Here is a 24,064-nt window from a genome sequence, read left to right as displayed (position 1 = left end):
CTTGAGGTGTGTGCTGTGTACAAAAATGTAATTACAAGGACATGTGAAGTGATAAAATTAAGGTAATTAATCAGGAAATGCCTCCTTGGTAATTAATATATAAAAAAAGGTGCCTCCTCCATATTTTAATCAACTAATTGCTCTTGTGGAATTTAAATCACAGATACCATCTGAAATGATTAACAAAATCACTGTCATAATAATGTGTTTTTCTTGTTAAGTCTTGAGATTCCACCCCACTAGCCTTCTTGTATGTGTAAATAAGAGGTGGCCAGGAGGAACAGGAGTGAGGATAAATATGTATATACTCAAATAAATATTTAAGTGACGTAGCCCACAGCTTTCCCCGAAGCTCCTGAAACAATGTTTGCAGAATATACCTTGCTGAAAAATAATACAAATTCTGTTGCTAAGAAATTGAACAAACTGTGAAATGTGCATCACATAAATGTTTTTTTTTTTTTTTTCTCAAAATGAAACTGCCATTGTGTTCTTTAATATCTCCCATGGTGGGTCTGAAGTGAATTACACAAGCCGCCTGAAGCAAATATTGCTGCAGCAACTTTGGTGTGATTTCCTTTAACAAAAAAAACCCAAAATGTTTCCAGGATGTGCGGCGTTGAGGAGCCAAAGGGATATGCAAAAACTAGAGCCATTTAGGTAACGCCCTGCCTCTTTAAAAGACTGTGCTCACCCACACAAGTGTTTTCAGTTAGTCATATGACCTATGTTCAGACTGGTGCTGGCCAGTGCTTGAATTACAAAGTAACGTGGTTTTAAGGCCAAGAGGCAGAAGACTGAGGTGCGGTCAAACCACATTTAAGATGGTGAAATCTACATGCAATGCATGGTGAAAAGCAATTGGGACAAGAAAAAGCAAGAATGAGACAGTAATCATAAAAACCAGGAGCTAGCATGGTTAGTGGGTTAAAAACAGCAGCATTATGTAGGTTCTTATCAAACATTTATCTTTGTCCTTGCACTTGCTGCAGTCAGCCAGCATCCCTCCATCTCTGCTGTCTGTATTATTTTGCCTCGCAATTATATTAACAAGAACATACAAATGACTCTTTCAAACTGGCTGATTTCACGCGTCAAAGTTCAATCAGATTAAAGTGAACTGAATGAGTCTGGGGTCCATGGAGTCATAAGAGTGCCACAGAATAAATCTGTAAAAAAAAATTAGAAAAGGAAAGTGGAAATATAAAGAGAAATAACAAAATATAAAAGAATAATTATAAGCTGTCTGTGACAATGCTCAGTCAAGAGTTGAATCAAGGGGAACTTGGTTGTAGTCCAGCAAAAACAAAAGGGAAATGCAAAAGTGAAAGGAACTTTATTTCAGTAACTGACAATGACACCCTAATAAAAACAATAAAATGTCTCATGTCATTGTAAACAGGCTAGCTGATTGAAAATATATTATAAAGTGTGAAAAAGGGGTTTCAGAGGAGCAAAGATTTTTTTTTAATCAAAAACTGAACATGCAATATACAGAACACAGATGCCCAATTGAGCAGACAAAAGCAATGGCACGGAGCATACAGCAGGTGGTTCTTTAGACTTATTGCTTTCAGTGTGATTTTAAAAGTTGCAGCAGACAGACTGGGAGCTTAAGTTTTATCCTGCTGCGTACTAATAGCCCAAATATGGTGGTTCTTTAGTTTCCTTCCCACAGAGTCCTAACAGAGACTAATCATCCCTCCAACACAAACTCTCCTCTTCTCTCACACCATTTACAGTCAGAACAGGCTGCGCCTGCCCCCCCCCCCTTTTCTCTTTCCTTCTCTTTGCCTTCATCTCCCCTCCCTCTCTCTTCTCATCTTTTCACCTCTGGCTCTGCTGCCAGCCTGCCTCAGACACACCAGGGTTTCCCTTTCATTTGGTAGTAAAGGGATGGGATGAGAGAGGCAAGAGAGGAGAAGAGTGGAAGGATGTAATGATCTGTCCTGATGAATGCAGTTAGAGAGAAAGCGCTGACACAATGGAAGAGAGGCTTAAAGAAGAGATGAGCTTAATGCACCAGTCACAGAGCTCATCACATCACTGTCAGTGTTCAATGGCCAACTGAGGTGTTTGAATTATGAATTAAGCATCTTTATCAAAGAAATACTCTGAGTAATTATGTTCCAACATCATTTAGGATCAACAGTTTGTTGTTTGCACTTTTCCACTGACAGTAGCACTGTTGCTACTGTCAGGTATAAAGGGAAAAAAATTTAACTTGGATAAAAGATAAAACATTGATGCCTGTGTATTTGTGAAACAGGAGCTCAAATTAGTTTTATTAATGCCAGTGTCATCAAATGTGCTCAATCCATACAAGACTGAGTAAACACTAAGGACAGAAATTGGCCGGGATCTCCTGATACCACACTTCTATTTATTCGTTCTTAAGGTGCTAAATTAATAATACGTTTCTTTTTCCCCCCTTTTTTTCCCCCCTATAAATTCAGTTTAGTTCAATTCAAAATACTTTATTTGTCCCTCAAGAGGCAATTTAAGGAAAGCGAGTCTGCAAACAAAAGTACACAGTTATGGTTCATTTACGCACAAGCGAACACTACAAATATTAGAAAGAGTTGAAATATACAAGGATTTATAACAGTGGCCAGAAAAGTCCAACTCCACAGTGGCACATAGTCAAAATTATAAGTGCATTTATGAGTCTAACAGTCGATGAGACTGTTTACAAGTCTACTTGCTTCTGGAATAAAACCAAACTTCCTTTCATTTGTTTTACATTCAGGCTATCTAAAACTGATTCCTGATAACATCAGTTTAAAGTATTCACAGAGGATCTGTGTGGGGTCATTAATAATCTTATATGTCTTTTTGAAGACTTGTTCAGTATTAAACTGTGTTAGGGGCCTTTGGATTTTGCCCATAATTTTAGAGCAATCACTTCTTGACAAAGGGAAGTGAACCAGCAAGTAACTGAAAATCTAATGCTTTCATTAAAAGAGGAATAAAACACTGTCAATACTCTCTGATCTAATCTAAAGTTTAGTTGACGTAGGCAATACAAACGCCACTGAGCCTTTTTCACAATCACATCAAATCTCAATGTATCTTCAAACACAGTTCCCAAGGATTTCTAGATCTTCATCTAATCTCTTGATTGTAGCTCCTGATTCTTTTCCTGTTCCCATTTTTCATGATCATCGCCTGCAAAACTGATCTGCCAGATTTTTATCTTTAAGGAGAGAGTGTCCAATCACACCAGAAAATGGCACTGCAAAAATCATCCGTGCATCGCTGTGAAACAGGTCTGAGCATGCTGACTACTTGTGAGAGTGCAATGTCTAATGTTGGATAGTTTTGTTCATGGAAAAATGCTCACTAAGAGGAACGTTACGTTGCTGTTGACATGATGATAATGTGTATCATCATCCTTTGTGCCCATGCTTATAAACAAAAACCTCATCTATTGCTTCAGTGCCACACATTATGCATCATTTCACTTATGAACCACAGTTTAAAACAACATGCCTAAAATCTGTGCAAGAAAAATCATTATCGGGAATAATCCTTTCCAAATAAAAATTCTGTGACTACATTTTTCCGCTACCTCTGAGTCAACCAGCTGCGAGCAACATTAGACTTACAAGGTTTGCAGATGACAGCAGCTGTGAGTTGTGCGCTATGAGTTGACTGGTAACGTGTGGTGTAACATATGGGACTGTCCAGTCTTTCACAGAGAGTAAACAGGATGATGGGACGCCATTTATCTAGATCTGTGAAACGACACCTCTGTAACACAGTGGCATAAACAACAACCATAACTCTCACACACGCACGCACACGCATTCACTCGCACATGTGCGCACACAAACACATGGCAACCTGTTAAAGTGAAATACGCACAGCTTGACGTTTACAAGTGTCCGTCCTTATTCCTTTGACGGGGAGAGAATTCAGACAGAATGAAATCCTCATCAACATGGCCGCTGTGCTATAGATCTCCCCTCTCACTGACTGACAAAGCAAAAACTGGAGGTCGGGGGGTGTTTGGACTGAACACAATCATTCTGTTTCTGTCTCTATACTGGTTTGCAAGAATGACAGAAAGAAGGCAAAAGAAAGACAGAGAGAGGCAGAGAAAGAAAGAGACAGACACCAGAAATGAAAAGAGGTTGGCATGGCTCTGAGCACCCCCACCCAACAACAACAATGCACATTATAAACCGCTGCAGGAGGGGAAAACAGATGCAAACGCTCCCATGCGATGGGCAGGTTTCTAACTTCAGAAGGAGAGAGTAGGAGGGGTAGGAGAGAGCGAAAGACGAAGAGAGAAACACAGATGAGAAAGGAGACGTTCCCCGAGGGCTCGCGAAAAGTCACCTCCAGTCAGCAGTTAACAATTAATGCAGGTTTAAAACGTGAGGGTCTCATGCACACACACACACACGCTGCCACGGGTTAATAGTTGAGTGGTAATGTTTTGTTAAAACATCTGAGCATATTAACAATTTATACCCAATTCACCGCCCTAATATCACGCCTGCAGCGCAAATTAGTACAAATCGTCTGCTGTGGGGTGGCAGCGACGGCAGCGTTGGGGTTACTAATATGTCAGGACACACCATGTGTCACCAGGCCTACCCTGTCGCATGAGCTAATATCTTGTACGATGTAGCAGGACGGGGGCGATGTTGGCGGTAGTGGTGGTGGTGGTGTGGGAAGATAATTCCCTTGCCTGTGCTGTATTAGAACTGATGGAGAACCAGAGGCGTGGCTTGTGGGACTGGGAGACAATCTGGAACAAGCTGGTCTCATATCAATGATGATGATTAATACAGGTGGTTGGGTGTTGGTGGTGGAGGGAGGGTGTTATAGATGGAGTGGTTCAGCAGGCGGCTCGTCACATCCTTACTGACACAACTGTCGCTTTGTTAAGGTGAAAAGGGGCCAGTTACATGACAGAACTGAAGAGGGGAGTGAATGCAATCAGGCAGAGACGTTGCGAGTATTTGATGAGGTTGAGGCTGTTTTTGTTTTTGGCGCAGCCTGACTAAGTGTGTCTAAATGGGTTGGGTGATTTCGGGCGAGGAATGTTTTCTGACAGGGATGATCCCCTCTGTGTGGACGCCCACGGTATTCAGTTTCTCCTTTCAAATCTAAATTCTGATGAGCCAGTTCTCAGTGTTTCTTCCTCTCCCTTTCACACATTATTTTCGTCACATCGAGAACAGGAACTGCCACTGTGAGAAAACACTTTCCAATTGTGGTCACTCGCTCATACAGTCACTCAGGGACACGGAGCTGAGGGATGGTGTGTGATAGGACTGAATGTGCTTGAATGCTGCGTAGAGAATCTTGAGTCTGCACTCTGTTCTTAACCTGCTCTGTTGTAAGCAGTGACACATTTTGTGGCTCGTATTTTAATTTGGATGCTAGATATCACTGTATTCATTTACTCTAATTCTCATTCTATTCGTTTGAGATTGCAAAGGAATAGTTTTGATCAATAGAAGAATTATTTTAACTCTTTCTATGGTCATTAATTTAGTATTGATGTCCAGACTGCTCTCTCGAGAAAAAGTGACAGTAGCAAGGGTTTAAGCAAATGGCCATTCTGTTTCATTTTTTCTAAAACATTTACTAAAGGCCAGTTAGTGGAAAATATTGCTTCAATTAGGAGATCCTTTATTTGAGCAATTTCAGAGAAAAAGCGTAATGAAGTGTATATCTTCTGAAAGCTTAAAAAGGTAGTATTTTTTATACATACTGCTCAGCCCTACCACACATAAAAGCAGGGCAAGCTTTATTTTTGGTTCTCTTCTATTCTTTCTCCCTCTCATGTTTGGCTGGACCGCAACAACAGGACCAGGCCTTTATGGGATGTGTTGCCAAGTTAGCAAATTTGTTGTTAGATTTATAAACATTTCAGACCATTTTAACAACCACCTAGCGACAAATCTACAGATTTTTTGGACAATCCTTAGCTGCTTTCCATAAATGAGAGTTGCCAGTATTGCCCAGAGAGTGCGAGGTCGGGCTTTCCCTCTGCAGACACATCTCTTTACATGACTTATTCATTTGACTGCAAGGCAGCTCACATAGAAGTGAGTGTGCTTCTAACTTCCTCTCTGAGTGATTGCTGAACAAGTAAATATGGATGAAATCGCAGCACAGCTGTTGTCTTTAACTTATGTGTATAGTGATTTTGTCAAACAGCGTAGCAGTTATAAAATCTGGATCTTAGCAGAGCAGAGCAGCAGCTTGGAAATGTCTTGGAAGTAACTGCTGGTTAACGTAGTTCAAATGGGCTGCGTTTCAGTCACTGTTTTAGCTGTATTAAATCACTGTATATGTGAGAACAGAGAGGAGGAGAGAAGCAAACAGATAAAAGGTGGCCCAGCCATATACTCAATTTTGACCTAGTCTTGTTTTCAAAAGCTGATCTCAAGGGTTATAAAACCAGAGCAAGACATTACTGTGTGAGAGGAGTCAGGTTCCTCAGGGGGCTCATCAACACATCCAATACTGTATGAGCACAGAGACACAGCACAGGAAGTGCAGCACTGAAGCTGGTCCATACCTATTTCTCTAAGTACTAAAAGTTGGGAAATGTTTGCCTCCTGTAGTCATCGTGCACCACTTTTAACCTTCTAGTAATAACCGTTATGGAGAGATGATATGGCAGTAGATGAGAAGAAAAGAAAGCATCCAGATATGGCAGAGAATGGAAAACAGGGTTGAGGAAAGAGAAGCCAGTAGTGGTCGAGTGAGCATGCCTCCCTTTCTCTCGATGCTAATTTTCTTGGCAGCCTCTTAAACAGAATTTTAATTTGCCCTGTGTTTACGATTCATAACGAATGGTGCCATCTCAGAGGCCAATGTAATCTAATTATTAACACAAATGCATGGACGTACATGCACTGATGGGCACACACATATGCACTGAGAAACATACATTGTAATCTAATTAAGTTGGCAAGCATTCTGAACTCATTTTCCATTTCAAAATATGCTCTTTGTGAATAGAAGACTATGGGCCTTGGGGAAATACTCAAGCATTTATACATACTAAATATGTGATTTATATAGTACATCTATATGCGCCATGGACGCACTTAGTAATCTGAAGCTTAATTTTCAGTGTGTCCAATATTTAGAATTCGGCTTGTGCTGTGGCACAAGGTCGGGTCACTGTTTTTATTTCTATATTGTATCTTTCCTCAAGCAAAACATTTTTTTAATATACAAGCTAAAAATGCCTGAAAAATGAACATTAACTAAAACAAATGATTTTTTTTACATGGATTTGAAATGAAATTTTTTTTGTAGTCAAAAACATCACATGTATTTCTCAACTTGTATGAGTATGTATGTATGAATGAAGCTTTTTTTGCAATCAGAGCACTGTTTTTGTGAATAAACAAAAACCAGAAGGTGTGTTTATCTCGCTAGTACGTCTCTCCATTCATATATCATGGCAGTACATTAATCAGACCTGACGAGGGACTGTCAGCTCCTGTAGCTGCTTTGCCAACATACTCTCTTGGCACTGAAAGTGCATCTACAGTGACTGTTTGCGTTTTTATAAAAAAAAAAAAAAAAAAAGTAAACGGCTCAGAAAACACGTGACAAAAGCGATTATTCACCTTCCTAATGTATGTATGGATGTACGTACAAATGGATGAAATAGATCATACAAATAAGTTACCAGCTTTTTCTTGCTACTATTCTGTATGGACCATGTTAACATTTGACAGATCCTGCAACATTTACATATTCCCAGTGGTGACTGAAAATAGATTTGGTCCAACTTTGCTGCATTACTTTTGCATTTCTGCAGGTTCCTGATACTATATACACTCTATTTGTGTGGGTCTGTGTGTGAGAAAGAGAGAGAGCGAGGGAGAGAGAGATGGCCCCAGTGGTAGGAATGACATTTGAAAGAAGTACCCTGCTGGGACCAAGAGAGCTATCTCAGTGTTGCGTGTGCATCGGCAAAACCACACACACACACACATGCACGCACACACGCACACACACACACACACACACACACGCACACGCACACGCACACGCACACACACACGCACACACACACACACACACAGAGCTCCTGGTTGTACAGAGTCGGGGCAATCTGTCCATCTGTTAGTCTGTCAGTAGCACGTCATCTTTAGTAAATGGGGTTAACAGCCACTGCTGTGTTAAGGGGTAACAAGTCCTCATGCCATGGAGAGAGATGGGGGGGCGCTTAGAGAGGGAGAGACACATTGACAGGGAAAGCGAGGGTGAGAGAGGGAGAACACATTATAGAAAGTGTAAAAATTCTCTGATTTAGGGCCTGTGATTGAGGATAATGGTCTGCTACCCTGCTGAGTTTGCTGTGCAGAGCTAAGAGCAAGAGAGAGCAGAGGAAAAATGAGGTGATGGAGTGTCTACGAGAAATTGAGAAAAGGAGGGGTCATTTACAAAATAGAGGTAGGATGAGGTGAGATAGATGAAGATGAGGAGGAGGAGGAGGATGAGAAAGATAAGGAAAGGGAAAGAGAGCAGAAATGGGTGGATGAAGTGTGAAAAAGAGATTGCAAAGAAGACAGGCGCCACTGATGAAACAGAAAGAGGGTTGTAGTCTCACTTAGACTGAACAGGAGGCTTTTTTGAAGTGGAGTTTAGGATTATTAGTCTCCACACAAAACTCAAACCCACACTCTGAGACAGTCCATTTTATTTCTATCTCTAGAGATTGTAACATCGTTGTGTTTACATCTGCTTTTTATTGCAGAGGTGCATGTACAAATGGGCACACAGCGATAAAATGAATTCTTTGTGTATGTGTACTCTATGCGAATATTTGTGGTGAGTGTGAATGAATATGGTGAGTGAATTTTCTGTGAAGAATCTCATTCATCCAGGTCATGGTTTTTCAAGAATGAATAGAGTGCAACTAACCTTGGTTGTAGATACTTGAAGATGTTTTACGTCTCATCCAAGGGGGCCTCTTCACGTCTGACTGACTGGTGGGGATTCCCAGGTATTCAGCCTCTGTGGGGTTAGTCGTCGCAGCTGCTGGAGTCACATGAGGCCAAGCGTGAATGTTTTCTAAATCTGATGGGTAAGGATGAGGGGGCGGCATTGTAGGTGGGGGATATGTAGTGTCATAGACCTCCTCTGTTGAGGAACGGTTTTGATAGGTCTTCCTATCTACTCTGGCGATGTAGGCTGGCCCTCCTATGTTGAGTCATGCATTTGTTCAGTGATTATTTCAATGGTTCGGCCAGCGACACACTCCGAAAGACAGTCCAATACAGCGAGGAACGCACAGACTTATACATTGGTGAAACTAAACAACCACTGAACAAAAACATAACTCAACACAAGAGGGCCAACTCTTCAGGCTAAAACTCAGCAGTTTACCCACACCTGAAGGATAAGGGACAATCCTTCGAGGACAACAACATATATATTGTTGGAGGAGGGAGGAGGTTGGAAAGAGGGGTAAAAGTATGTTAAAATACAGAAACCAACCCTCAACAGAGGAGAAGGTCTACAACACCATTTATCCCCCACCTACAATGCTGTCCTTTCATTCCTTCCCAGGAGATTTAACAGCTATTTACACTTGGCCTCAGATGATCCCAGTGACTCTAACGACTGTTGTTATCACAGCCAGGAGCACTAACGAAGCAAGTAACATCAATGGCCTTGATAACTACACATCGGTTAAATACCTGGGACTCCCCAGTAGTCAGTCAGCACTGAAGAAACCTCTTGGATGAAACATGAAACGTCTTCAGATATCTACAACCAAGTCCAGTTGACCTTGATCCAACTCTTCTTGGATGTGGTGAGTAATGTTTAATATGGTGAAGAATTTTTTAGAGTTTATTGGAGTCTGTAGCCCCCTGCCTGGCTCTCTATTTGGCAGATTAATTATTAACATCTCAGCACAACACAGCCTCAAACTGTTGACACCTTCAATATTATATATTTATATTTAGAGCTGTATTATAGATCCAGGCATAAAACTAAACAGTGTACTCGTGTACATGTGATGCGATGGCTTCATGTCATTATATCTATGTGACTACGTGTGCGTTGCAGAGTTGTTAATAAGAAGTGATATCATAATATGATGAGATAACAGTGAAATATCCGCAGGTAAATTTGGTCATAGCGACTGCAAAAAGTGACATTAGACAGGTGAAACGGAAAAGGTATAATCACAATACTAGAACAGAATAAGAAGCTGCAGAAACACTAGAAATAATTTGCAAATATTAAAGTAAGTCTAAGGCTATAAACAAGTGCAGGGATTATTATATATGAGTTTAGTACAGGGTGAATATTATTTAGCTTCTCTGTCTGATGATGAACAAATTATTATGAATATGTGACGCACATAAAAAAGTTCACAGTAATGTCAGACTGTCTCTGCTGCCAACGCAGAGAGGAGGGGAGAGATGAGGAGAAAGTAGTTCATGTCTAATGAGATATATCTGACTGAAATGATGCGTTTATAATCATGGGAAATATTTAACAGTGTGTGGATTATTTTTCTAATAAAATAAATTAGAGGGCATAGTTTTTATTTCCAGTTATCATCACAAAGTTTCCTCATTATTCTGAATTGCAGTGATAGAATAAGAGTATAAAAGCACTGACACTGTCCAGAATCTGGAGGGGATTGCCAGTTAAAATGGAGCTACAATCATCCTATCAGGATCCTGTAGGAATGATGACTCAGTTTTTCCAGTGATTGGAATGGTCAGTTGTCAGGCTGTTGACAGGATTTCATGTGATCCTCTGAAGTTTACCTGCTCCGGAATGGGTTAGCTGTGCAGCACAGGTTACCATAGTGATCTACCAGTTACCATGGTTATCGACCCTGGTTAAAAGCGAGCCAACTTCGTGATACCAGAAAACGCTTCAGTTACGCCCAAAGATAGCTGCATAGCCCTCTAATCTTGATTCGTGTTACAGGCCCCTGATGTGTATTTGGGGTCGGTTTACAACATCATTGCCAACATCAGCAGCAGCTCTCTGTACGGCAAGCTCAGACATACAGGGTATAACATCCTGAGTATCGCATGATGCCACGTCCTTCCTCTTTTTCCACTTCCTGTGTAAGTGAGAGTGATGGAGGAGGCAAGCAATCATCAACAAGAGTCAGTATTTTCCCTGCCTTCTTCTTCTTATGTCAAGCCATGGAAAAAAACTAGTTTGAAATTATGTGCTGTCTCCAGGAACTGTCCATTATGCTTTCCGTTTGGTCAGTGAAAATCATAGAGATTTGCAGCAAAATAACATCCCAAAGATATTCAATACAATTGAAAAGTGGGATGTACTGGCATTAATGTTGAGGGAGAGCCAACCTACATCAGCGGTGCACTATATGAGCCTTAGGAGAGTGACTACTGCCCGTCTCCATCTTATCAAATGAGAAATAAGAATTGTTAAAACAGCCTTTTCAACACTTTGAGCATGGCATCTTTTAAAAAAGTGTCCAATTAACAAGTTGGCCCCAGAATGTGTTTTAACAATTTTAATTTGTTTAACGCTTAAAGGTTCACTTGGGGGATTAAAACCACAGCCAGACCTCAGGCAGGATGAACACCACTGCCTGAGTTTTGTAAAAACCATGAATAGCGGAAATCAAAGCAATTATGATAATCAGACAATTTTGGTCAGTGGGGCCTCGGCACTCTGTTTCCCATGTCTTCATTTTTGCTGTCTGAGCAACTACAGTACATGGTCATTGATTTTAAAACCATTACTGCCATCTGGCAGTTGTAGTGGGTTAAAAGTTGTCAAATGAACTTTTCAGAGAAACAGTTTAAACAGGAAACAATTCAGCTGCAAATTAGAGTGTGCTTAAAATAAAGCAAGACAGTCTGTTGTAGATATCTACACATCAAGCAGTGCCAAAATAACCACTCAACCACCCTGTCATATGGCTCCAGCTCATGTTTATTTTAGCATGTGATGCGTACTGAAGAAATTTACTGCCCCCCATTAACACTGATATGTGTAATAAAGCCTTAATGAACTTTTACATTCTTCCAGTAAAAATCTCACCCCTGCCTCCGCACTACTCCTCTGCCCCCGCTCAGCTCAGTGCACTGCCGCTGTTACTAATGCTGAGTCAATTACTACTGCAGGTGCTGAGCCTAAAAATGGGCCAGGGGGTATGTGTATGTCAGTGGGGGGTTGGGTTAAGGTGTTTAATCTGTTTGTTGATTTTCCTGAGCTGTGTATCTGCCAACAGGGTTGTTAAGCCTATATGAAAAAAAAAAAACACCAAGTCAGTTAGAGTGGTGCGAAGAGAGGGAGATGGCAAGAGGCAAAATGAGAAGTAGCGTATTATTACCAAACAAAAGTAAAGCTCCAACGGCTGCTATAGCTGCTATAGATAAAATGTGAGTTTTGCTCACGATTGTCATTAAATAAATTTACTCTTTCTGCATCTTTAGAGCCTCTTAGAGCCTTCTTAAAAAAACAAAAAACAAACTTTAAACAGATGAGTGCAATATAAGTCAAAACAATAAAGGTCCTAAAACTTTTTTGTTACAGGGTCCCTCTACACCACAAGGACACAAGGTGGAGGATGGCAGACCTATAATATTTAATATTATTATGAAATTAATCAAATTATGTAGACCCAAAAAATATGGAGAAAGTCTGGGGCTTTTGGGGCCCTTATGCAGTTGCTTGCTTTGCCAAGTTGACAATCCAGGCTTGGCTACAGGATCAGCAAAAATCGATATAGATTATCCTCCAGGCATGATGAAAAAATAGAGCAAATTTCACGGCAAACTGACCCTTAATTGTCTTGTGTACAAAACTTGATCATTTGGCCCAAAGTCGGTACTTGTGTAAAGGTCATGTAACAACCAAAATGGACACAGACCCTTTGGGGATCATATAAATGTGTCCTGAGTGTGTCAATTGAGAAAAGGTCGAGGGGTCTCCACGGTCAGCAAGGTTTTTCCTCCAGAGGCTATTAATGTCTACAACTAATTTAACAGCATTCCAGCTGGTAAATACAGTACTATGAGTAGTTCACCATTAGACCTGAGGCTGAGGACCTGAGCAAAATCCCTGACGTAGTTATGAAGTTATGAAGTTGTTATCTTTTGATAACAATAAATTTACACAACAAATTTCATGACAATCTCACCAGTACATGTGGATTTCTCTTGTATACAAATGGCACGTTGTGCCTGATAGGGACGCTAAACAAAAGATTGAATGATCATCAAAATCACTGGGAATAATTCTCTTGGGGCCACAAATTTTCCCACCAAATTTCATGGCAATCTGTTCAGTTGTTGTTTAGCTATCTTGCATTGGATTGATGGATGGGCATATGGACCGATCCATCAGCCAACATGACCATCCTTTGGCCCCGCTGCTAACAGAGCTAAAAGGGAAATCAGAGGACATGAAAGAACGATGAGAGACGGACACACAGTGGGTGAGACATTACAATGCGCTTTTCACTGAGATATTAATTGGACTGGGCTTTGCTGGATTGTTGCTTTGTCTTTTTCTCATTAAAGGAGCAACTTAAGAACTTTTCAAATCTCTGTTAGTCTGTTTAACATATTCACACTGGGTCTTTCAGTTCAGTTCGCCTCACTTTTAAATACTCTTTAGACAGAGACAAGTCATTGTTTGCTGCTTTAGTTTTCATTGCCATGCAGTGTGCACCCTTTGTTGTATTGTGGGCGGACTCTTTTGTAATGGAAATAGCAGTAACTTCCAACAACTGTGTGGAAAGCCAAAACACACACATCAGTCTTTGACATTCACAAACCTAAGACTAAGCATACAGTGTATGCATACATATGCTCACAAACATACATAACATGCAAAGCCAAGCATGTCGGAACAAATACATACTGTATTTACTACATGTACATTGTCACACATAGGCACACACAGACACACACACACACTATATTCTTGCACACAGTGCTCCTGACAAGGCTTATTGTTTGTCCTTGACATTTTCATGTATTTGATGAAAGGCTGGTATGAAAGGGCCATGTGTTGACATCACGAATCTTCAAAAGTAGAGTGATTTCTTTGTTCCTCCTCTCTTAGCTGACTCAAGGGACTTCTGTGCTTGGGGTGGACTTGTTGTTAATTAACCACACGGCTGTCTGATTGAAGTCTGTGTATATAGAAGCGCACACAAAGTCGTAGCCATAGAGGAAGTGAAGCAGCTTCCCTCATCTATCCTTCATTAGTGTTTCAGCAAATTCTCACTTGTAATTCTATAGAGTACAATCAGATCAGTACATTTTAATGCAAACATTGGTTGTTTCACTGTTTTATTCCCTGCACACTGCAGAAGGGTTTCAAGAGACTTTACATGTATTTTCTATACAGATGGTCTTAGCTGTGGCTGAGCAGCCAAGCAGTAAAAAAATGTGACTTCCAGATTTCCTAAATTTCTGAGTCTGTGTGTGTGTGTGTGTGTAAGCCAAAATATGTATTTTTTACATTAGTACATTGTTTTGTTTGTGTCTGTGTGCACATCAGTTTAAATAAAGCATCAGAATATATCGAATGCTTAATTTGATAGTTCTTATTTTCAAATGCATCTTTGTTTTTTGTTTTTTTTATAGCTCTTGGCTATCTGATAATAGCCTGATTTTGCTTCATTAATCAGTGTGACATAATGTTCATGTTGACATTTTTTTGTTTGGAGTTGGGGGGGGTGGCCTGAGGCTTTCAATAGTGGCTGACACTTTTGTTCCATCAAGGCTTATTTAAGTACTATTATTTCTTTAAGTCCTCTTACAACAGTCTGTGTAGCTGCATTAATCTGATCTATTTTTGTATGTTGCCTTTTTTTTCTGGCTCTGGCACAGGTATTTGACATCCTCATTCTTAGTTCCACTAACAAAGTTCTGATTGTTTTTGTTTCAGTTCTTTTTTCAACTGTGTAAACCGTTGTTAATTAGCACAAAACCAGACCTATGTGAATTGCTCAAAAAAAAAAAATCTGAGGGCAGCAAACAGGGATCTGGGACAAGGCTTATCTGATAACATGCCTGTCTATCTGTCTACTGGCGCACTCGTTTATGCTCAAAATCAGATCACATATTGGATTAAAAACAAATGCAGAATCATTGCAAACAAACGCAGTAGACGTGTCTCTCTCTCTTTCGCAGTGCATGTGAAGGCAGGGACGTGTGAGGTGATCGCTGCCCATCGCTGCTGCAACAAGAACAAGATTGAGGAGAGATCTCAGACTGTCAAATGCTCCTGCTTCCCTGGACAGGTCGCTGGCACCACTCGGGCCATGCCCTCCTGTGTTGATGGTATGTACCTCTGTTTGTGAGTATGTGTGCCTTTTGTATGCATCTGCACACTCCTACTGTCAGATCCGCACCTGTTCACGCTAATCAGTCATTTTGTTATTTATGCATCATCTCATGAACTAGGTATTTTGATACACACCCTTAGTGTCCACTGCCTTATTCATGCTTCAATCACTAGATCAATCTTGAGCTGGCTGGCAACCAGCTGACTTGTAAAATCCAACTGTATTCCAGCAGATGTGCAGTACAGCCATTATAACGAGATTCTTTTCACCATTACTATGCTGATATGCTCCCTCCACCATCCCAACCTCCTTCTTACATGCTATAATTTTTGCGATTCCTGATTTAACTAAGATCTAATGGACCCGTATGTATTTTTTAAGGGGGGGATTAGCGCTCCCTGCACAGGCCTCATTGCTGCTCGAATTCTTTGAGTGTTCCCTCAAAGAGCACAGCCATTTGCTATAAATGGTCAATTTCCTCTCTTAAGTATCTCTGACTGAAATATAATTGATTCTCTCTGGCCACTCCTGACACAGTAATCCTCTCAAATGTGGAAGTCAAAAAACATAGCTAGGTGTTATATGACCCAGAGTTCCTGTATGAAATATATCATTACATTATCAGCACTATACTGCATAGATTTGTCCATTTTTAACATATGTTCTGGTATGTGCTGAAAATTGATATAAAAATTCATACCTGACTAAAGTCAACTTTGATTTGACAGTAAAGACACAGATGTCAGTTCTCTCGTGTCAGTATTTTTGTGTACTGGTAGCAGACATACTGCAGGTGTCCTTGTAACGACTGAACAGAGATGCATAAAACAGAATCAGACAAAGTGATGCCGTACTCCGCCTGTCCCTGCTTTTCTGTTCAACGTTGTTTCCTGCTGGTAACTCCAGGAGCCTGATTAATTATAAACACAGCCTCTGTCCATTACATTTTTTGTGATGAATTCAGAGGAATTACAAAGATGATGGATGGCATAAGGTTAGACTGCACCCACAAGCAATTTAAAAATAATGAAATGCCTACTCTGGCTATTACCCAAATAAACTGTAAAGGTCTAAGAAGCACAAATATGAACTATTCTGAACAGTAAAAGTAATCTTCACTTCACAGCCAAGCAAATAATTCCAATGATACACATAAAAATTGAATATAACAAATTCTAATATAACATAACAGCTTCTTAACTGAGAGCGAGAATGGGGAAAATGCTTCATGAAGAAGGATTCAGGTGTTCCTGCTATTATATTTAGCGCTTCAGTCAATGTTATGTGAAGATAAAAGCTCTGCCAACATGAATCCCGATAACAAACATAATCTGCAGAAAGTGTTATCTTTCTGGAGCTGCTTTGTTGACAGTGAATGAAAGGTTTATTCTCTAGACCCAAATGTTTATTTGGGCTTTTGCACGTAAATGAGCTTTGTTTTGCAGGAGTGCTGACAATTTGAAGCTACAAAATTTACCCATAAACATGGAAAATCCCCCTGGTTATGGTTCCCATGTCCACAAAATCAGTATTGCGTGCTCCCTGCAGCTATGATGAGTGGCACTTGATGAAACCACAGACTGCAGTCTCTGCAGCCCCGTTGTTTCATGCTTTTGAGTGAAATTAGGTTCAGATTGCTCTTCATTAGAACTTAATGGCACACATTCACTTCACACAACCCTAGAAAACACAGAAAGACGAGGGAAGTAAACTTTACCTAAGTAGATATTTAGAAATCATATCAAGCTTAATGACTTAAAGCACCACAGATATAATACAAGAGGTCAATGAACACAGTGACTGTATGTGCCAGTGGTTGTCTAAGATTAACTACAAATTTATATTTACAGTTTTTGGTTTATTATGAATTTATTTAGCATGTATTACAGTATTGACAGTAGGGGGTAATAATTTCAGATAACACTTTAATGCATTGTAAGTGTTCATGGTGATACTGATCCCAGGGGAATCATGTCACTGAATAAAGGCTGTTAATTGATTAGGTATTTGGTGACAATTACTTAAATACTTACATGTTAAACATTTAATTACCTGGTTACTCACTGTGGCAAATACCCAGTCTTTAGAGCGACTGATAAAGAAAGAATATGCATAAGGACATTTCTCATATATTCACATTTTGAGTCAGGCAGCTTCTGCAGTGGTGAATGTTCTTTTGTTATTTTTTCTTTGTGGTGATATTTAATCACGTTCTTGATGTCTGGTCTTTCTAAGCCCTTTTCTCTGAGATGTTTGCCAAAGGCACTTCATCAGTTCATTTTCACCTGATTTGATGTGTTGCGAACAAATCTACTCTAAACCCTAAAAGATCACTACATATCCCAGCTGTCTCACATGCACAGCTTGCCTCCAGTTCTGTCCTTTTTGGATGGAACTGAATTGACAATGTAAACGATCCTTTATGCACTAATTAAATTCAGATGACTCTGGTGCCAAAAACCCATGCATTCAGTAACTAGAGACCATCTTGCAATGGGATCACACCAGCAGCACACCCGCCAACATGTTGACATTCCAACCCATAGTGAGTCCTTACTACATTATTACATGAGTGCTCAATACTCATGGGCTGGACCTCACCCCTCTTCGAACTCAGCTTTCATTTTGATCTCAACTACACACTTGTAAAGTTTCATGACTGTATCTTGCACGGCTGTAACACTATCAGGTTGACAAAATCTGTCCGCAGAGAGACAGTCACATAAACACCTGCCAAAGTACTCAAACCTGAATAGGTGTTGCTACAGTTGGTGTCTCCAGGACCACATTTTGCCATGATGATACACACAGAGGCTCAGAAGGTGAAAACAGCACTAGTCCCACTCATCGCCCGGCAATAATCTGCTTTTAAAAAATGCTCTCCAAACAGAACATAACTAATTTTTCTTTATTGCTGAAAGGTTGTCAGAATATTTTCTTCAGAGGAAAAATTCAATTTCATAGTTCTCTGAAGGTTAATAGGGGTGGGAAATGTGTCTCAATAATTATCATCAATTTGTTGCATAACAGTGTTTACTAAAGCACTGAAAACCATATGGTATAATTTTATGTAATAAACCTCATGTTTATCCATCTGTGTTAAATGTTTTTTTAGTTATATGGAGGCATTCTGGATTTTTTAAGTAGGCACTTTAAACCGAATAGATTATTTATGCTTAAACAGTATTTTGAACAGAAGGTCATATTATTGTATGTTTATATAGATAATGGTGATGTTATTTTGTCTGTTCTTTATCTCTGGTGATCTACATGTCACACGGCTGATCAATGGACTGTGTATAAGGAAACCTGACTAAAGCAAGATAGCTGAAAATGTTTGTGGAACAAAGCATGGCGGACTTGAGAAGAGTTGTGTTCTAATTTTGATGGACTTGAAGCTCACAGTGGTATGCACTTGTGAGTTCTTAAAGTTAGAAATTATTTTTTGGTTTCTGCCAGAATCTGAGTTCATCAGCTGATGTTCAGCTGTTGGTGTTGACGGAAAAAAAAAAGGTTTTGCGTTTGGCTGATGTGGTAAAGTTGGTGTAACGGCAACACAGCGTGATGGAAACAGACTGTGAATTAATCATGACACAGATGAGGCATGTGACTTAAACGTCCACTCAAGCTGCAGAAAAACATCACATCTGTGTGAACTGATGAGGAGATTGTAACGTTCCAAACAGAAATGCCACGTTTCTATCACGATTTCCACATGATTTTTGTTCATCTGAGGTTCAACTTGTGCTCTTTTAATTACATCATCCCTTTGCATCCTCTTCTCCTGCTATGGTTTAATGGCACTCGGCTGGAAAATTAGGGCCACCAACTGTTTATCTCAATGTGTCCAACTCCTAATATTAGCATAATGGCAGTGGATGGAAACACACATTAATTCACATTTTCTTTTGCCGATTTTCTGGAAATTAATTTAAAATCTGCACTGCATTTGGATGGAAATTTGGCTAGGGAGAGCTTGGTGTCGGAAATTCACAAATATACAGTCTGGAAACCCGTGAAAGCACTGAATGAAAAGATGCCCACAAACACTGAGTCATGTCTTTACCAAACTAAATATCTGCTGCCCCCTCTTCCTCTGTCTCTTCCTGCAGCCTCCATTGTAGCCCAGAAATGGTGGTGTCAGATGCAGCCATGTATGGAAGGTGAGGAGTGTAAGGTTCTCCCAGATCTCACAGGATGGAGCTGCAGCACAGGCAACAAAGTCAAGACCACAAAGGTCGGTGTGCACATAATCACTCTCTCTTTTATATTTGTATTTCCCTCTCTCTCACACATGCTCTTCCCATCCCTATTATATATACATGCATGCACACACACGGTCAGACGCCACAAGTGACCCACTTCTACCTCCATTGTGTCATATCTCTGCCTTCTCTCTTTTCTCTGTTCTGTCTTATTAGTCTCTATCCCCATTTCTTTCTCCTTTTCACCCCACATCATTCTCTTTCTCACCCGATTTCTCTCTTTACTTTCTCCTCCCGCCCCATCTTGGATCTAACATCAAACATTCGCTGAAGAAAAACAAGGCCAACAGGAACAAGGCAAATAACACATACACACAGAAAGAACATCACAATTCCCTTCTCTCCCACTTGCCCTGCTTCCCTGCATCTGACTGGCATGCCATCTGACTCGATGCAAAAACAACTCGCCACATCGGATACACTAGAGTGGTAATTGTCCTCAGATAGTTTTCATGCTCTGATACGCCCATAATACAGTATGTGCGGTTTGTGCATGTTCTTTTTTTCCTGTATTTCCTCAGTTTCCCTTTACTCTCCATTTGTCTGTCTTTGTGTGTGTGTGTGTGTGTGTGTGTGTGTGTGTGTGTGTGTGTGTGTGTGTGTGTGTAGGTGTGGATGTACATTATATACCTTGCTGCAAAGCCTCCATCAGCACCTGTTGGCTTCCCTTCGGTGGCTTGACCTGAGCAGACACCTAACTGCCTGTCATAGGAGAGAGGATTTGTGCGAGACTCACCTCTTGTCACTGTATGCTTCTGTATCTAACCTCCATCCTTCTCTCTGCCTTCTCACCTTCCATTATTCATGGCTGGGTGCAGACCTTTGTTTTCTGCCTAAATAATTGATTGAAGGCGTGGTCAGAGGAGAGAGAGTGCATCTCCTTGTGGGTAAAAGAGAGGGATGAGAAAAGCTTAAGACATACATGGTCTCTCCTGTCTTTCCCACTCTCTCTTTCTCTAAATCACTCAGAGACAATCGCCTATGTGCCAGACTGATTAAGAATTCTTTCCCTACTTTTTCCTCTGCTCACCTCTCACCTAGCAAAGTTGATCTCGTCCCCTCAAGTTACACTCTTTCCTCCTCGACAGCTCCTCCTCTTATTCTCACCCAGAAATAGTTTTCTGGTGTGCTGCTGGCCCCAGCTCAAATTGTGTTAGGCTGCTCGCAAGTGTAACTGAACTTTACCAACTTATTGCCCATATTACGGAGAGATGAGTAGAGAAAGAGACACAAGCAGAAAATGACAGAGTGGTCTTCGAGTATGTAATGGGCAGAGAGACACACGAGGAATAATCAGATATGAAGAAGATGTAATTTCTCAGTGAATGCTATTAGGACGTTGCTTCATATATCTGATCGCATTTAGTTTTAGCAACCCCACAGTGTGCATTTATAATTTCCTGAACAAGATCAAAGCAAACCAGTTTCAGCCAGGCATCGCTTTATCATTGACTCTGTCGTTGTTTATAAGAGCACAAATATTTGCTGTCTCTTGCATTCGGGTCTGTGATCAATGATCTGTGTGTGCTTGTGAGTGTGTCTGTTGTGTGTTGTGTACACCATTTGAGAGCATTCGCTGATGCGTTTGCCTGTTGATGAAAAGAGTGATGTTTTTTTTCTCCTCTGATGTGGTACGCTGAGGTCAAGATGCGCAGGCATCCAGATCAATAGCATCGAACGTCCTCTTATAGTCCCATTAAGACCCGCTCGTAAATTGAAATTGACGATGGAGTGAGGGGAAAAAAGAGGATGAGAGAGTGAGAAAGACAGAGGCACATGAAGAGCAGCAAAAAGCAGGAAAGAGGTAGGTGGAGATGGATGAGAAAGAAAAAATAACAAGTAGAAAGTGGAGAGGAAACGTTGAAGGCAGAGGTGATAGAAGAATAAAGAAAGCCTAAGAATATTGGAACTGGTCAGCTGACAAGGAGCTTATTCTTGTGCCTGGATACACAGAGCAGGCACAAAAACACAAAAGAGGGTTTGGCACTCTCTATCCTTCCTTCCATCCCTGGCTGGGAGCAAAGGAAAGGAGGAGAGGAGGAGGGCAGAGGGAGGAGAGAGGGAGGGGATAGAAGACAGCTCGATCAATGCCAAATAATATCATATGGATGAGCAGACAGACACGGCCGGGCTGCCAAGCCACTGAGCTTGAGCCTTAGACTGCAAAGCAAGTGTGTGTGCATTTGCGAAAACACACATGCAGTCATATACACATTTTAACAAACAAATGACAAGAAGGTGTCAGAAGCGCATATTTATTTTACTTCCTGTATAGCTCCCCTACATCAACACTAAGCAGATGTGACGGTCTGCAAGAAACATCAACTTCTTTAGGCAAGAAATTCTGCAGGCACTTTTCTGCTTGACAGAAACAATACAAACAATACAAACAAAACAAACCTATACAGCTTTTTGTTTACAGTAATTTTATGCAGCTTCAAGATTATTAAAGAAAAAATAAATAAAGATCAAACAATTTAAGTAATGACTTTCCATAATTTCCTCTTGTGTGACTGAGTCACACAGTGACTCACAGTGAGTGTATAACGTAGGAGTGAAGGGGACATCTGCCTTGTGGCCATATGAGCAGCCACTAGTGTAGATAGTAAAAACTCATGGAATAAGCAATAGAAAATGTGGCACTTGTCGGCCCAAAAAAGGCCCACAGAGATGACACTCAAGCACTGCTTGTGTGCTTTGTAAATTGAGATCTAACGACCTAAATCCACTTTCTAATTGGGCACGGAAAGTGCCACCTACAGGCATATTTAAACAGGCGAGGGGATGAACACCTAAAGGGACTTTGCCTTTGCACCTTAAAGCATAGCAGGCACAGAGATGCAGCAGTGTGCATGCATAGTGAACTGGCATGAGAACAAACGCCCGCAGACTCTTTGATCAGGCACAGGAGTAGATGCCTGAAGGCAATGGGAGCGGGCCCAGGAAGGGTGGCCTGGAGCCTTCGCGAGCAGATACAGTAGAACAGTCTCTGCTGCCATGAAACGCTCCTCTGAGCTCTCTCAGTGATGGCTGGCCTTCACACTTTGTTAGCTGGCACCTGGATTGGACAAAAGACTTATTACCTCAAGAGGAAATACAGGCGGGACAGCATGTTTTGGAGGCTAAGAGGGGAAGCCACAGAGAGACACAATGAGAGAGAGAGAGGAAGGCATGCAGGAAAACAGAAAAACAGTCTTGGAGAGTCTGGCCTATTACATGCCCAAGCACTGGCAGTTACACAGCAATTTGTGTCTGTTTGGTCATTGGCTGGTAGAAAAAGTCTCCTAATAGCTTGATATAAACCAAAAGTGAGTGCATGAGCAAAGAAAATGGAAAGATGGATAGATGAGATAAAGAGACCATGTGATCAGAGCAGCCGTCTCGACAAATAGACGAAATGACATGGCAGTGGGCCAGGCGCTGAGACTGAGGCATTGTGGGCTGACTGCCACGATTCAAGCTGTGTGCCTTGTTTAGTCTTTTGCCAGAGGAGGCAGAGACCGTGCTAGCCATGTTGTCGGTGCTCCACCAACAAGAATCACTTCTGATTATTTCCTAACAGTGTGCTATGCTGCACCGCACTGCATTATTTAAAACCTTCAGTTGACATGTACTACCAGCAGTGGCTTCGTACTCTGCTCTGGGACCTTTACGGTTTCAGGCTATATCCTCACTTTTTTGGGGACTATTTTCAGTGACCTACTTCTTTTCTCCCTGTTTCAGGTGACCCGATAGTCCTGCCCCTCTCAAAAAGAGAACAGGAAAATGGTGGTGGAGGTACTTACACAGCACAATGGACCTATCAGTGGCAAAGGAAATGCACTCAGATGGACTTCAAGGAGGAACCAGTAATCGTTTCATTTTTTCTGAGGATATCTGAGAAATGGCGGCTGGAGAGACAAGACTCTAACACTGCCTGCCATCACCTTTAACACAACTGAGTGTCCTTGGTCCTTTAATGCAGAGGACTGCATCACCCACAATCCTTTACTGCAACTACAAACTTCAACAAAGTGAACTATGACCTAAACAGCACCGGATTAGAAGACAAAAAAAAAAACAACTTTCTGTATTCTTCATCTCTCTTCTATGGCTTAGTTGTGTTCCATATGCATACTGGGAATAACGGGGATCTGGATTTTAGACAGCTATCCTGTATTACAAATATCACTACAAAAAAAAAAACAGGCTGTGGATCCAGAATGGCTGCCTCATGTATTCTGGATGACACATTTAAATCTAACTGTGCCACATATGACACACTTGATGCTGTCAAAACGCGTCTCAGATCTGAAACTGAACCTCTTTTCTTTTTTTTTTTTTTTCAGATTTCACCTCCATGATAATATTTTACCTTGAATAGTTTGTGGCTTACCACATGCCATTTTGTAAAATGGGGAGACGGTTTGTCAGTCTTCTTTTTTCTTTTGTTTTTTGACAAAGGAAAGAAAATCCTTTCAGGGGTGAGGTTAGACTAATACCAAGTAGATGTTATGGT

At 40.8% G+C, this 24,064-nt stretch overlaps 1 protein-coding gene across 1 annotated transcript in view; it reads left to right on the top strand.

The window, feature by feature from the left end:
- LOC121195013 (chemokine-like protein TAFA-2) overlaps window positions 1-23,862 on the top strand; it is a 35,413-nt gene extending 11,551 nt beyond the window's left edge. Inside the window, exons 2-4 of the mRNA XM_041058165.1 lie at window positions 15,147-15,296; window positions 19,414-19,538; window positions 23,290-23,862. Coding sequence (XP_040914099.1) covers window positions 15,147-15,296; window positions 19,414-19,538; window positions 23,290-23,301 — 287 coding nt within the window. The 3' untranslated portion in view covers window positions 23,302-23,862. The remainder of the gene's footprint in view (window positions 1-15,146; window positions 15,297-19,413; window positions 19,539-23,289) is intronic.
- Window positions 23,863-24,064: the final 202 nt, after the last annotated feature.

Source organism: Toxotes jaculatrix, chromosome 2 (assembly GCF_017976425.1).
Source record: "Toxotes jaculatrix isolate fToxJac2 chromosome 2, fToxJac2.pri, whole genome shotgun sequence".
Lineage (NCBI taxonomy): Eukaryota > Metazoa > Chordata > Actinopteri > Toxotidae > Toxotes > Toxotes jaculatrix.
This window is presented reverse-complemented; position numbering and strand designations above follow the sequence as displayed.